This window comes from Colius striatus, chromosome 7, assembly GCF_028858725.1.
Source record: "Colius striatus isolate bColStr4 chromosome 7, bColStr4.1.hap1, whole genome shotgun sequence".
Lineage (NCBI taxonomy): Eukaryota > Metazoa > Chordata > Aves > Coliiformes > Coliidae > Colius > Colius striatus.
Window position 1 is genome coordinate 17888583 of NC_084765.1, and position 15400 is coordinate 17903982.

At 42.5% G+C, this 15400-nt stretch overlaps 1 protein-coding gene across 11 annotated transcripts in view; it reads right to left on the reverse strand.

The window, feature by feature from the left end:
* TSPAN4 (tetraspanin 4) overlaps positions 1-15400 on the reverse strand; it is a 465001-nt gene that overhangs the window by 13275 nt on the left and 436326 nt on the right. For all 11 annotated transcript variants that reach the window (XM_062000473.1, XM_062000466.1, XM_062000469.1 and 8 more), the window contains one exon: positions 7504-7605. In XM_062000473.1, the coding sequence (XP_061856457.1) occupies positions 7504-7605 (102 nt within the window). The remainder of the gene's footprint in view (positions 1-7503; positions 7606-15400) is intronic.

The following is a 15400-nucleotide window of genomic DNA, read 5'->3' on the forward strand; positions in this document are numbered from 1 at the left end:
CCTTCTCCCATAGTATGTCTGTGGGTAGCAAAGTCTGACAGCCTCAGGACATGAAGACATGTACAGGTTTTGTAGTGAAGGGGGTCACTGAGAGGTTGAGGAAGGCTGCTCCTATGGAGCCTGTGAAGCAGAAGGTAGCCAGGCCATGATCTGGGGTTAGGACTCCAAGAGTAAAACACTTCATGGTAAGCCAGGAGGTGGAAATAGGAGGGGCTGCAGTCACAATGACAGGCTACAGTTGGACACACACTGCCTGCCCACGCAGATCCTCTGCACCTTCTACAAGAGCAGAGGATTAAGTACTGATCCCAGCTTGCCACTGCTAGTGGACAAGGCAGACTCAGCAAGGGGAGGAAGGGCTGAGATCAAAAGTAAGAAAGAATGAAGTAGCATGAAGATCAATTGGGACTAGAAGAAATAATGCCTGCAACTATAACCGGAAGAGTTGTCGAGTCTTTGGGAGTCAAAGGATAAGCAATGGAATTATGCAGCAGATCATGCACAATCCTAAAGGAGAGGAGGTGGCAAACTCAGAACAGTAAAAACACCACAGAGACCAGAGAGAACATGAGTGAGCTGTGTTCAATGAGGACCAAGTCCAGTGAACAGCACCTCTAGGAAGCAGAGGCATTGACCTGGCAGGAGGTCAGACATCCCAGAACAAGGAAGCAAGCAGCAGTGGGACTGAATGGGTGACCAGTATGGATTCAGCAGAGGAGTCCAGGTAGAAGCCAGAAAGACCCATAAGCTGAGAGCTCAGTAAATGCAGAGGCTTCATTATGGAGGCCCAAGTAGGGAAGAGAGTTTGGGAGTGATTTTGGATCATGTGAGAAGAGAACAATTTATCCTGTGTGCATGAAGCTAAATGATAACCAGCCAAATTGTTGACAGAGAGCAAAATAAAAGGCTTTTTAGAGTCTGTTTAGATTTGAGAACAATGTTACCTTTTAAAAATTTATGAGGTTTCTGAACAGTCTTCGTTCTTGCTACAACCACATTCATTTTTTTGGTCACATTTACAGTCCTGTCTTGTTCCCTCACTAGTTAAGTGATAAAATTATAGACAAGGTTGCCTAATTGCTTAATTCTGTTACCAGTTTCAACTGGGAATGACTTACAGTTTTTAGAAACAAACTAACACACTGTTTATTTTGAGGTGCCCAGACTTGAAAAGGGAGTAATCTGTTAAAAATGTCAGCTACTGTCTTGAACAGGAGTAACTAAGACACCTTGACTGGGACACCTTGGGTCACTTGCTTCTATGGCTCGCAGCAGGGAAGGAGCACACGTGATTAGATGTGGGTGGCTGCCTACGTGAACAAATATGGGCATTTATAGGGCATAAGGTGACCATGGGTAAATAGTTCTGGGGACACTTGTACAGAGTTACTCAAACAAGCATAAGCTTGTCAAATGCCTCTGAGTATCAAAGCTTCTGCTGCTGAACATTTCCAGGAAAACCAACAATATACTGCTGTTTGTTTCACAGATTTCAGGTAGGTGGCTCTGTCTCTTGAGATGTCAACAATTTTTTTGCTCCCTTTCTTAAGGACACATAAATCACTTCTCTGGGGTTCTGAAGTGTCTCGTTGTCCCAGGAACTGGTGACACATAGGGGCTGCTCGGGGCAATGCTGCACTCACAGGGTGTGCTGCTGAGGAGGGTTTTTCCCAGCCAGGCAGGACTGAACAGCACTAAGGTCTTGGTGCTGTATTTATGGAATGCAATGCTGCTTGCAAATAGGTGAATTTTTGGGTTAACAAGTAATTGCTGCTCTAGCACAGGGTACCTAAGGCTGGTATTAATGTTAAACACAAACTTAATCATCTTAGTGCAAAAGAAATGTTAAGGAGTTGAATTCTTCTATGTATTTTATAGGCAATCCCAGTATTGAAGGTGAAGCAGGCCTTATTTTCTTTGCTGAATTCCTGTAAAATCATCTGGGCTGGGATAGGTTTCACAAACACAAAGACACCCAGTCCTCATTGCAGACAGGTTTTAGCAAGTCCTGCATTTCCTGTTTTGTGAATGTGACCTAAGGACAGGAGAGGGTGCCTTTTATAGAGCTTTTTCTTCAATCATTGTAAAAAGTGGTGAATAAAGTAGTTTTATTCTAAAATTGTGTTTAATGGGTGGTTTTGATTACTTCATCAAGAATTCTGAAGTCTGATTTGATCTAACAGAATCAATGACCGGGGAAAAGGGAGATGGGTCACATTTTGTTCTCAGTTACAGTGGTCTAAATAGACATGAAAGGCATTACAGCACAGTAAAAGTGACTTGAATTTGCTCACTTTAGTGAGGCTAATGCATTTTCTGCATGCCTCTCAAATTACTGCCTGGTTAGTTAAAAGCAGAAGTGTTCAAATATTGATCACAAAGACACTGGGGATGAAGCAACATTTTAAAAATTAATGCCTATTTCTCATTTCCTAGTGATCTCCACTTGTACCTTTAACCACTCCTGGTTGGTAAGGAGTGAAACACAGTTCAGGGTAACTCACATCCTAAACTATTAGAATTTTAGTCATGTTTAAAATCCCTTTGTAAGCCTTCACAGTCTTCAGCCATGACACACAAAAATCACCTGCTTGTGTTTCTGATCCTTTTAAGGTTTGAAATGCTATTGAGAAAGCCCGAGAGTTGGGTTAGCTGAAGGTATTAAAGAGAAATCAATAAAATGTTCTCATTTGAAACAGTTCCCTGAGTTAGAGGCTTCATAAGACTGCAGAATGAGTCTAGTGATTTTTCTCTAACATGCCTTGCATGTATGCAGCTCAACCCAACTCCATGATCCATCACAGACCAAAGCTCCTTAAAGATAGGCCTGATGGATCCTGTTTTTCCCTGTTCCTAGTTACTTAGGAATTGTATACTTCTGTTAGAAATAGGAAAACCATTTCTCAAGGCATAAAGGCTTCAGAGAAGAAAGGCCCCTAAAAAAGGTGCTCAGGCCTTTCACACTTAAAGAAGAAATGGAGTAATGGCCACTCACAAGGCACGGTGTTATCCATACTCCCAGTCAAAACTTCCCTCTGATCTGTAATCAGCCAGTCTCATAGAAATCAAATGCCATTTAAATGTGGTTCTGGTTCAGGAAAAAACTTCCCCCCAGCCCCTTCTTTAAGTAAAAGTTGCCATACACAGCAGTGCTCCATGAATTCAGAATGGGAATGGTTTCTATGTTTATGGTTAGAGAAATGAACTATGCTAGAGTTTGGATCCCTCCTGTCTGAGACTTTAATTACGGTGTCATCTTCCTGCTCTTGCTCTGCCAAATACTTTTGCAAAGAAAGGAGTGTGAATGCAGAGAGGACAGGCAGAAGGACTCATTATGATTTCTGGTACTGTCATGCTTTTTAGATGCCAGGTTTTCTCCAAGGCTGCTGTTTTCCACCCACAGACAGCCCATAGCTCCACTAATGACTGGTGTCTACTGGCCCCATTAGAAGTCACTGCTGCTATATGGCAATGTGGTCAGCTCTAATGTGTGAGGGTGTTGAGAACCATCTCTCAGGAGCCAGAATGTAAAGAGCAAGCCTGGGCTGGTACCTCCCTTTCAGAAAGCCCCCAGTATTGCCTTAATCCTCCTATCAGTGATTACACTCTACTGATTAGGGATGTAAAGGATAACGATTATTAGTGAACACAAAAATAATACTTGGCATTTACATAGCACTATTCAGCTGCAAAATGTTTTACATAATTAACCATGCTGGGATTGCCTTCACTGCACCACTGCAATAGCCTATAACTAAACACTTTTGAAAGATATGTGTGAAAACCAGTTATGCAGCATGGCAAAAAAATGGATGTGTGGGAGCTCTTTCCTTTTGTGCTCAGAGCCTGGTACAGGCAGCATGGAGCCTGCAACACTAAGGAACCATCAAGACAGCACATGGGAATTTCATAGTTGCCATGTTAGAAAAGAGACCAATATAATGGGACTGCGCATGGCTTGTGAGGTGTCACTCTCCTATTAGCTTTTGGGCTCCTAACACCTGGCTAATCTTAGTTTCATCTGAAACTTCAGACACTGTAATAGGTTTCAAGGGCAAAGGAATCATTAAGATAACTAAGTATGATTGTCACTAAACATATGAAGGAAAGGATGGTTATCAGGGGGAGTCAACATGGATTCACCACGGGGAAATCCTGTTTGACCAACCTTACAGCCTTCTATGAGTGCATAACTGGCTGGCTAGATGAGGGGAGAGCAGTGGATGTCATCTACCTTGACTTCAGCAAGGCTTTTGACACTGTCTCCCATAATATCCACATCAGAAAGCTCGACCAGCTTGAGAGTTGGGCAGAGAGGAACCTCCTGAGGTTCAACAAGGGCAAGTGCAGAGTCCTGCATCTGGGGAGGAACAACCCCCTGCACCAGTATAGGCTGGGGGTCAAACTACTGGAAAGCAGCTCTGTAGAGAGAGACCTGGGAGTTCTGATTGATAATAAGCTAAATATGACCCAGCAATGTGCCCTTATGGCCAAGAAGGCCAATGGCATCCTGGATGCATCAAGAAGAGCGTAGCCAGTAGGTCAAGGGAGGTTCTTCTCCTCCTCTACTCTGCCCTGGTGAGGCCTCGTCTGGAGTCCTGTGTCCAGTTCTGGGTTCCTTATCTCAATAGGGACAGAGAACTTCTGGAGAGAGTCCAGTGCAGGGCCACCAAGATGATCAGGAGACTGGAGCATCTTTCATGTGAGGAAAGGCTGCAGGAACTGGGGCTGTTTAGTCTGGAGAAGAGGAGACTGAGGGGAGATCTTATTAACATTTACAAATATCTAAAGGGTGGGTATCAGGAGGTTGGGACATCCCTTTTTTCTATAGTAGCTAGCAACAGGACAAGTGGTAATGGGATGAAGCTGGAACACAAAAAGTTCCACTTAAAGATAAGAAAAAACTATTTGACTGTTCAGGTGAGGGAGCCCTGGCACAGGCTGCCCAGAGGGGTTGTGGAGTCTCCTTCCTTGGAGGTCTTCAAGACCCACCTGGATATGTTCCTATGCGACCTGAACTAGTTGACCTGCTTCTGCAGGGGGATTGGACTAGATGATTTCTGGAGGTCCCTTCCAACCCTATCATTCTATGATTCTATGATCTGTAGCGCCACACAGATCACAGAGTTGTGTCTGAAACCCCAGCTTGTCACTAAACTTTTGTCTTTTAGACAAAAAATTCCATCTTTTAGACAAAAAGTTCTGTCTTCAGAGAAAAAGAATCCACCTGTTTGATATATTCAAAGATATTAAAAAAATGTATCTATTGCACATGGCTTGCTCTTGGGCTAGCATCACAAAATGCTTTTCTCTTGTAATAGATGCTTACTCATATTTGATCATAGTACTGGAAAACTATTAACAATATTGCAAGATGCTGAGGCCTTTGAAAGGTGATTGAAAGAACCTTCCACGTGGAGGTGTTAGGATGCATGCCTGGAAAGCTTATCGGCTTCTGCACTGGGCCTGAGATGATTGTCCTTGTAGTGAGTTTGTGTGGCCAGGTTTTGGTAGCTGGGGGCTACAGGGGTGGCTTCTTTTAAAAAGCTGCTAGAGGCTTCCCTTGTATCTGATAGGGCCAATGCCAGTCAGCTCTGAGACGGACCCACCTCTAACCAAGGCTGAGCCAATTAGTGATTGAGGTGACGGCTCTGTGATTAATGTATTTGAGAAGATGATGCTACACAGTTGCAAAACTGCAGCAGCGGCAGAAGAGAGAATGTGAGAAGACACCAAAGCAGACACCTTGGTCAGCGGAGGAGGAGGGAAGGAGATGCCTAGGCACTGGAGAGACTCCCCTGTGACCTGTGGTGCAGGCCATGGTGAGGCAGCTGTGCCCGTGCAGTCCATGGAGGCCACCAGGGAGCAGAGATCCACTCACAGCCCATAGAGGACCCCACACCAGAGCCAGTGGATGCCTGAAGAAGGCTGTGACTCCATGGGAGGCCCATGCTGGAGCAAGTTCCTGGCAAGTACCAAGTTTATTATCAGGACTTGTGACCCCATAGGAGACCCATGCTAGAGCAGTGAGTACCTGAAGGACTGATTCCCCCATGGATGAAACCCACACTGGAGCGGTTTGTAAAGAACTGCAGCCCGTAGGAAGGACCCACGTTAGAGAAGTTCACGAGGGACTATCTCCCACGGGAGGGACCCCACACTGTAGCAGTGGGAAGTATGACGAAGCCTCCCCGGGGAGGAAGCAGTGGCAAAGATCATCTCCCCCTCCTCCTGTGCCAGTGAAGGGGGTAAGAGGTAGAAAGGAGGGGTGGGAGTGTTGTTTTAATATTGAGCTTTTATTTCTCATCGATTGTCTGTTAATAAATCAAACCAATTCTCCTCAAGTCGGGACTGTTTTGCCCATGGCACTCACTGCTGAGTGATCTCCCTGGCCATATCTGGACTCATGAGCCCTTTGTTATATTTCTCTCTTCCCTGTCCAGTTTAGGAGGGGGAGTGATAGAAAAGCTTTGGTGGGCACCTGGCACCCAGCCAGGGTTAAACCACCACAGTCCTTCATGCACAGAAATGTTGCTCTCAATCTGCTGTACTCAATACAGACAGCTCTCGCAGCCTCAAAGATGCACATGGAGTTTGGCCAACTAAAGCCCTGTCTGTCTGTACCACACCAGCACCTCTGGAGGAGAATTTGGGAAAGCTATGCAAGGTCTTTTTGAGGGAAAGCAAGGTAGTGCAAGTGCTTTTTCCTAAAGCATAAGAAAAGTTGGAGTACTTTTCCTCATTCCAGAAGCAGAAAAAAACCAAATCAGAACGATCAACTCCAAAAGAATTGATTAAACTTAATATGAGAAGAGGAGGACAGAGCTAATGAACTCAAAGTCACAGCAATGGTGTTTCCTCAGCAAGCCAGACACAGACAAAAGGAGGAGGCCAGCTCCAGTGTTCAACAGTCCTTACGAGACAAACACTGTCAGAGAATCACAAGGATTCAATAGTGGTGGCAACACAGCAAAAAACATTCCCTGCCCATCTGTAATGGAGAATGCTTGAGAAATGGAGAATGCTGGGAAAAAACATACTGACTGTAAAAGTTTCCATTTTGACTACACTAGTGGAAACCAACAATAACAACGAAAGAACACTGGACAGAAGTGAAAAGGGGTTGAAGTGGTTCTCTGTTACTACACTACTGCTCTTCATTCCAGCATAACTGTTCCTTTGACTTGGAAGAGAAGGTACTGCTTGTTTCCTGTCTGGCCACCTCCTTCACTCTCCACACAGCACAGAACTGTATGATATTTAGGCATCAACACAATATAATTTTTAAAAAGGAATATGCTATCCTGGTCAAAGGAGGGATAAATAAAAATTACCATTTGTTACAATCAACAGAAGATTTATTTGCTAATGTGCTGACTGGGAGGAAGGAAGAGAAGAGATTGGCTTGGGACCCGGAGATTCAATCAGTTTCACACCCAAAACATTCTGTTACAGAACTGAGAGGTTAAAGAGGAAGGTAAAAAGAAAAAAGATCTGACTTACATCCGTTTGAATGATGCTCCATGCGTTAGTTAGGCCAATATTTCCATCTGTCCCATACAAATGAAGCCCTTTCTTCAGATCCCGCTGAGCATACTTGTCAATCTAAAACCAATCACAAGACACAAAACTCAAAATTTGCTAAGCATCACATTTCAGAATCAAAGGGCACGGAGCAGGGTGATGCTGAACAATGGTCCTATACTGAAATTAATAAGAAGTTAACTGACATGTCCTAAAGCCTTTCTCCAGCAGAGCTGGTATCTGTTACAGGTATCTTGAGTTTTGTAAAGAACATGAAGAGTTCTTGTTCTGAATTCATGCTCGTGTTTTCCATCATAGACTTATTTTCCATTCTCACTTAATCACCAAAGTACTACAGAGAGACTGGATTCAGTTTAATCACTTTTTTTTTAATTGTGTAAATGAGGCCTCTATATGAAAACATTCATCTACCCACATCAGCTCCTTTTAGCATTGTATCTTTAATTATGACCCCTCATCTTTAATTAAGTACCCCTCATCATCTTCCAAACGTTTCCTGTGAGATCAACAGCAACATCCTGATGCTCTGAATTGTGTTCAATTGTATCAGCTGGGGAACCCCACATCTTACACCAGGATGGACACAGTTATATTGAAGTAGCAGGGAACAAGCTATTCAAAATTCAGGGCAGAGTGACTATAAGAATCAAGTTACTAAATGGAGCTTCTCTTAAACAAATACATTTTTGTTGATTTAATGAAAGTCCAAAGTTCTCCTTTAGAGGTGCAATAGAAGACAGTGCTGTCTTGTTGAGAGCCTCAGTTGGTAAAGCAGGATGCTGCTGGATTCACTGGTCACCAACCAGGCAGTATCCAAAATGGTTAAGTGTCTCTCTCCCAGTCTAACCATATACATTTCTACAGAATCAAGCAAACACAGCAAAAGAAGTAAGTACTAAATGAGTATTCACAGTTTAACTTGATTTTTATGTTGTAGAAGGAAAGCACTGAATAATCCTGCTCAAATAGGCCCATACGTTCCCCCCTCCCCTGAGTGCTTGTCAAAGTGATCTATTCCACATCAGAGGTGTAGCAAGAAGGGTCAGCAGACCTCTCCCATATTCTTATCCATCACTGCAAAATACAGTGCCACTCTGAGATCTTTCTGCTGCAACAGTCAAAAAGAAAACCAAAATTAAATTCACAACTTGCCTTATGGTGACAGTCTACATTAACCCATACTCTCCACCATACTGGACAACAGACAGATATGGGGTGTGTTCTCTAGTGACTGACCCTCTGACACTAGTCACTCCAGCTGAGGGTGTCTAAAATGAAGTAACCAATGCTAATTTTTGAGTTAACAGAGAACAAAGGTATTCTGCTTCTACCATGGGATTGGATTTTCCTTCTGCTGTGTTCAGTCAAAATTGTTTCCATTTGCTCCTGGAAAAAAAAGTGGATGCAAAGCATCTTCCAGTGTAAAAGAGGAATTTTCAACCCACTAAATTGCAATTGTTATGGAGTAAATGTAAAGTTACTCAACAATATGACTCCACGAAAAAACTATGACCTCAGAAGTTCATTATGTCCAAGAAATCTCTGCTGTCTGTGCCAAAGGTTGTGCTTGGTCTCACCAGTTCTTTTGTCTCCTTACCTAAAGTTTACCCCCATCAAGCTGAGCCACTAATTAAATAGTTTGGGGACAGAACAAGAAAGATGTAAAACTTAATCTCAGCACCTTAACTTTCATGCAAGCACTTTTGTGTGGATGACTCTCTGGAACAGTAGTGCTGTGCTCCCACTATAATTATCATGTAAGCTGCTTTTGACTTTATGCAGAGATTATACATAGGCACTGGTACGTTAATTAGAAGAGAAAACCAAAGCTGAAAGCTATAATTAAATTTGGAATTAGTTAAGAAAATGGCAGGCAATAAATGATACATTTATATGTGTGTGGGATTTCTAGAATTCATTTAAGAATTAGATTGAACTGGGTTTCAGCTCTTCATTTAGCCTTGGCTCCCTGTGTCTCAACTGGACCTGCTGTGGTCTCGAGCTGAGTCATCAATTAGGATGGAAGGGCACAGTTGTGTTCCTAGCCTGTGAGAGGCTTTGAAATGTAGTGTCCTACAGGGGCAGTGAGGTAAACTAGTTCTTGAAAAACTAATTCCAATTCAGAAAGGGACAGAGGTGCACAGGAACAGCATAGCTGAGGGCAGGTGGGGACAGAAATCTGGGTAGCAGATCTGTTGCCTTGAAGATGAGAGAAAAGTCTATTTTGAATATTAATTTACCACACCTGAGAAAATCTGCTCTCTAAAGTGAGAGAACTACACATAAGCCTACACTTCATAGTACCACTAATCTAAACAGCAATGATTTACTGAAGAGCAAATGCCATGCTTCCCAAAAGGTGCAAAATCCAAACTTTGCACTTTCTCATTGGTTTTGCTTTGCAAACCTATGCAGTGGCTCAATACGCTAATTCCTTTTACCAGGGCTCACAGGCTGCACTTGTTAGTGCAATCTTCATGTCCTGTTCAAGATCAATTACAATCATAAATTCCAAAATAATCATTTAGTAACTTACAGTTGATGTTTATAAAGTCCTTCAAGATCAGGAACAATGTTTTGTTAGTCCACATGTGCTTTAACCTGGTCTCAAGAGATTGCCTCACTGACCATTCTTGCTCTTCCTTTTACCTGGAGAATCACATAATCTGAAGGGTTGGAAGGGACTTCAAAAGCTCATCTAGTCCAACCTCCTTGCCAGAGCAGGACCACCTAGAGTTGGTCACACAGGAACTCGTCCAGGTGGGTTTTGAATGTCTCCAGAGAAGGAGACTTCACAACCCATCTGGGCAGCCTGTGCCAGTGCTCCCTCACCCTCACAGAGTAGAACATTAGCAAGCAACTTGTTGATGCCAAATGAAGGCAACTCCTTTCTTCTTCATAAAATTAACCATTTTTTCCTGCCCAAAAACTGCAAGATCTTTACACTGGCAACAGATTTCCATATTTCAGAAACTGAGTAAACAGCAGAGCTCAGAAACTCAAGAAAACAGGCACTATGTGACCAGCTTTCCCACTGCTATTTCAAAAAAACTCAACATCAATTCACATACATTGTATGACCTGTTATTATTTGTTGCTTTACAAAGAAAATACCTGATTGAATCTTGCTTGGGAGAGGTTACAAGTTTTTTATAATTCGCCACCACATGTGGCTTATTTCCTTCTCTCTCTCATCTCTGTGCAGGTTACAACTTTGAAAGAGGCAAGCACATACTGGGAAACACTATCACCATATTTCTTAACTTTTTCAATCGTCTTCACTGACACATGAAGGTATCTGAAAATGTCACATGGTTTTATACACACACACACAGCTTTGTGTTTGAGTGATGGTAAATGTAGGATCTTTCGTAATTCTCTCTTAGTATAATTTTCTAACTGATCTTCTAACTAGGTGTGCTGTAAATACACCAAGCAGTGCTGTTCTCTGAAGGGCAGGTGATTTAAAATCTCTTTTTCACAGAGCTACTCCTTAAAGCGTTCATGCCCTCCCGTTTGCTTGCACTAGGGTCAAAAGGTCTTTGTTGTCACCTAGAAATAACCTTGTAAAGCACAACTGCAACCGTGGCACTTTGGTACCAGGAGAATGCAGATGCTGTCACTTGTGTCTGCAGCTGAGGTATCAGCATGAAGTCCCCCACTGTCTGTGTCTCCCCTGTTTCTAGCCAGTTGCACAAAGCCTTTTTTATTAATATGTTGTCTTGGATGAATTAATCAGTCTTGACACAGAAGTACTGTTGGATTTCTAAGAGCACAGATGATATTAAAAACAACCACTGCTCTCAATTCAGTCTGTGAGGAGTTCAGTGTCTATGAGCAGTGCTATTAAAAGCACACTGACCTCTGCTTGAATAACCTGTGTACAAGGTTATAAGATGGATATTTTTTCCCCTAATTGGAGCAGTGCTTGAAGCTCTAGGCGTATGATTCCTATGGCTTTGTCCAGAGACAGGTACGTAAAATCCAACACCTGTTTGTGGAGCATAGCTGGCAAATGCTCCTCCGGGTCATTCTATTTCCTGCCAATCTCAATTTTGTTTCTTTCTGAAAAGATTTTTAGGACTTTTCTATATGCTTTTACTCTAATTGTATATTTGACTTAAATGAAAACTCACATAACACCCCCGGCTGTCTCTTCTGCCTTCAATTTGAGTTTTCCAGAAAATGATCTTTCTGAAAATGAAATGCTGCACACCACAGTGATTCATCACATCTCCTGACAAATGATCCCACCCTGCATTCACCAATCTGTCAGCTTCTCTTGTTTGTCTTTGTGCTACCAGCGTCAGCCAGCCAAACGTCTATCGCAAAATAGGGACTGTAAGTACCATATTAAATATTCTGCAATTTGAATCTGCTGCATTCTCCCATATGCAAGCCAAGCCCTTCACAAAGCACAACCCTATCCAATGAAGGAGCACAATGAAGCATAATAAAAGCTCTCAGCAAGCAAACCATCACTCTAAATGAGGTGCATATTTTTAGTCATGTGAGATACCAGAGATTTCCTTAGAAAAAAGAGATTCTGAAGGGTTAGGCAGTAAGAACCTTTTCTCAATCAGGAAGTGAAACAGACAAAAATCTTTTCCTCCTTGAGATTCACTGGGTGACAGGTGAGAGGTGTAAGCATCAAGCTGTCACCTAATCCATGGCAATTCCTTTGACTTCTGGCCTTGGGCACATTAGAGGCTTGCTCATGCTTATCAGCACCATCAGATTTCAGTGATGTTTCTACTAACATAGTCAAATGTGTCCCGTTGCTTACCGTGTAATCCACAACTGCAAGAGTACCACTTCTTAGAGCAGGGCAGTTTATCAGCACTTTGTGTAAGGTAAGATCCTGTTCTCACTGCAATGAGTATACATGCTTTCTCCCTGACTTCCATTAGGCCCTATTTTCACTCTTAAATCTCTCACTGTCCTATTAAAAAGATTTTCTAAAAGATGTATGCTACTCTAAGATAGATGAATCATGTGCAGAGTTTCAGGCAATGAAGGAAACTCAGTATTTGAGCTAGAGAAGAGAAAGCTACAGGAGATGCAGTAGGACTAGAGATGAATGGCCCCGGAGATCAAGAGGAGTGCCTGAAAGCAGCTGATGCAGTGAGAGAGAATGGGCAGGGATCTGTCTGAGCCTCATCTAAACTGCAGCTGTGACAAAACAGCTCTTAAAAAAAAATCTTACTTAAGCCTGTGCATAAATTCAGGCCAAATTAAAAAGTGGTTCCTTCCTTAATCTGTATTCCCTCGAAACAGCTATTTAAGCTGCAGCAATTTGAATGTAAGGCTTGTTTTACTGTCAGCTTTGTCCCCTCATTGCTTTGGATATCCAGATTCTCCAAGCAGAACTATGTCTGGCTGGCTGACAAGCCCAGCTGTGGAAGCCAGCATTCTTCAAGAGGACCAAGAGCTGTCAGATTCTACCGTGTCTCCTTGAATAAGACAACCTAAGAATAATTGAGGCCAAGATAAAAAACTGTGTAACAGCAGTAGCAACAAAAGTCCTGCTTAGCACCGATACAGACATGCTGAAAGCGCTACATAAACATTCTGTGCTGCAAAAACCCAGCCTCATAATTATTTCCATCTCTGAATTACAAACAGGGGACTGCAGTCGCCTTCGCAGTTCCTGGGGACAGTTTGACAGATCTCTCACTCTCTGTCTAAAGGAGACTCTTTGGCATTTATCTACTTACTGCCTAAAACGGAAGACAGGTATTACTCCCTGAAAAGCCCAGTCCTGTAATTTTGCTGCTGATAAGAAGTAGGAAATGCTTTGGAGCACAACTTCTTGGGCAAACAAGAAAGCTGTACCTGCACAGAACATGGGTATTATCAATATTTAATATTATGCAAGACTGTGACTAAATTGAAGCTATGCCAATACTGGAGAGAAAAAGTCCTTTCACTGTCCCAGCACACTGAGAGAGAAGGTGGCTTTGCTGTAATCCTCTCTGAAAGAAAGGCCAAAAATGGTGCTTGGGGAAATCCTTATTACCTCCTCTTCAACAGCGTGGGATGTCACTTAGATCCTGACATAGCCTTTAGGCAAAGGCCAGAGGATGCCAGCAGTGTCCCCAGCTGCAGGTAAACGGAGACTTTTAATTTCAAGCTTCAGCACTTCACTACCACATCAGGAACAAAAATTCCACGCAACAAGCCCCCTAAACCGGACAAAGGCTCTCAGCAGCACTTCAATATAGGTAAGTAAATATTCCTGACCTTTCTGGTGATTGCTTCCCCTACCTCTCTGTCTTTTCACCAGAACAGGAGAGGCTGTAAGGAAATGACAAAATATCCAATAGTTTCCCACTGGGCAAAACTTTTAATTTAATGCCTTGATAATCATTCTCTACAAATAGCAGGGAGTGGGAAACTGAATGTAAACAGAAAGGCCCTAATCTATAAGGTCATATGTGGGAGCCGTGTTGCCTGCTGAGAAGAGATGAGATTGATTGCACCAACAGGTAAGGCTTGTTTTAAATGAGATGTCCCCAAGCCTGCCTATACGAAGCTGAGAGCAGTACATGCTCTCGTCACCCTTGAAATCTTCCTTACACCCTCTACTATAAATAGAAACCATGTTAGTAAATAAGAGATATTGCATGGGTTTTGCTGAATTTCGGCATTTAAGGGACAATATGTCAATTTATTGTCAGCATTATCAGTGTTACACAGCATCTCCAGGACATTCTGCTCAGCTCTGTGGGATTCCCTCTTCCTCACTTCCTCCCCAAATGTCAAACAGTTCCAGGACTTAACGTTTTTGTTGTAACTGTTTCCTCAACCACAGCAAACCACCTGCTTAGTGAATTCTCTTTTCCTAGTTGGACTATGTCAGGAGTCAAATATTTCAAGGATCTTCCAAACTTCAGTAAGTTAGTTGAAATATTTATTTGCTCTAGCAAATGTTTGATACCAAGAGAGATGCACTGGCACCGGCTGTGTACCTTTAGAAGAAAAGCAGAGAGTACAGCAACAGAAGATCACAGGAAATGGTCTGGGAGCAGCAAGATGAATGAACATTTCTGAAACGTGCTGGCTTGGGTCAAGTGAGATGAGACCTTCCAGCTGTGCCATAGGCTTCCTATGTAGTCTGGAAAAGTCCCCATTTCTCTTGTGTTCAGTTCTCTATTTGTAAAATAGGGATAATGTGACTTCACTCATGCCTTGAAATTAGTAATAGAATTTGGAGTAGGTTTTGTGTAACAAAACTAGACTGGGATATGAAGCCCTGTATAGAATATGAGACAAGAATGGAGTTACTAACCCGAGTGGGTCAGTAACTCTACTGAGACTGAGAGGGTAAAACTGAGTTTCTTCAGGAAGCAAGAGGAAGTACAAATACGTCTTCCATTAGCCTGGAGAAGTTACCTGGGGAAACTATAAGAGAGTCTCCCACCATGTTCTGACAAGAACTGAGAATTTTTGATAGATTGTGTAACAAGAAGCTAATAAGAAAGTCAAGGAACTTGGGCTTTTCATATCAATTTCTCCTGGTTCCACAGTTTGTGCATACTATTAATTACAGTTTCAGTCACTGTCTTCTACCCACAAGCACCTGTGTGTGCTTGAAGTCCAGACTGAAGGCATCTGATGTGACAGATAGTTGAGGCTACAAGAATGGAGCCACTGAAACACTCCTATAGTATTCATACTATTAAAATGCCAAGGAATCCCTACATCAGCTTTAGTGATGCTTTGTTTTAAACAAGAGATCACGAGTCTGACAAGTCACTAGACTCTGCAAATGAAATTTTTCATGCAAGAGGAAATGCAAATGTTTTCTTCAAACTGCATCTGATTTTGTCCAAATGATTCCTTTGAAGTCCAA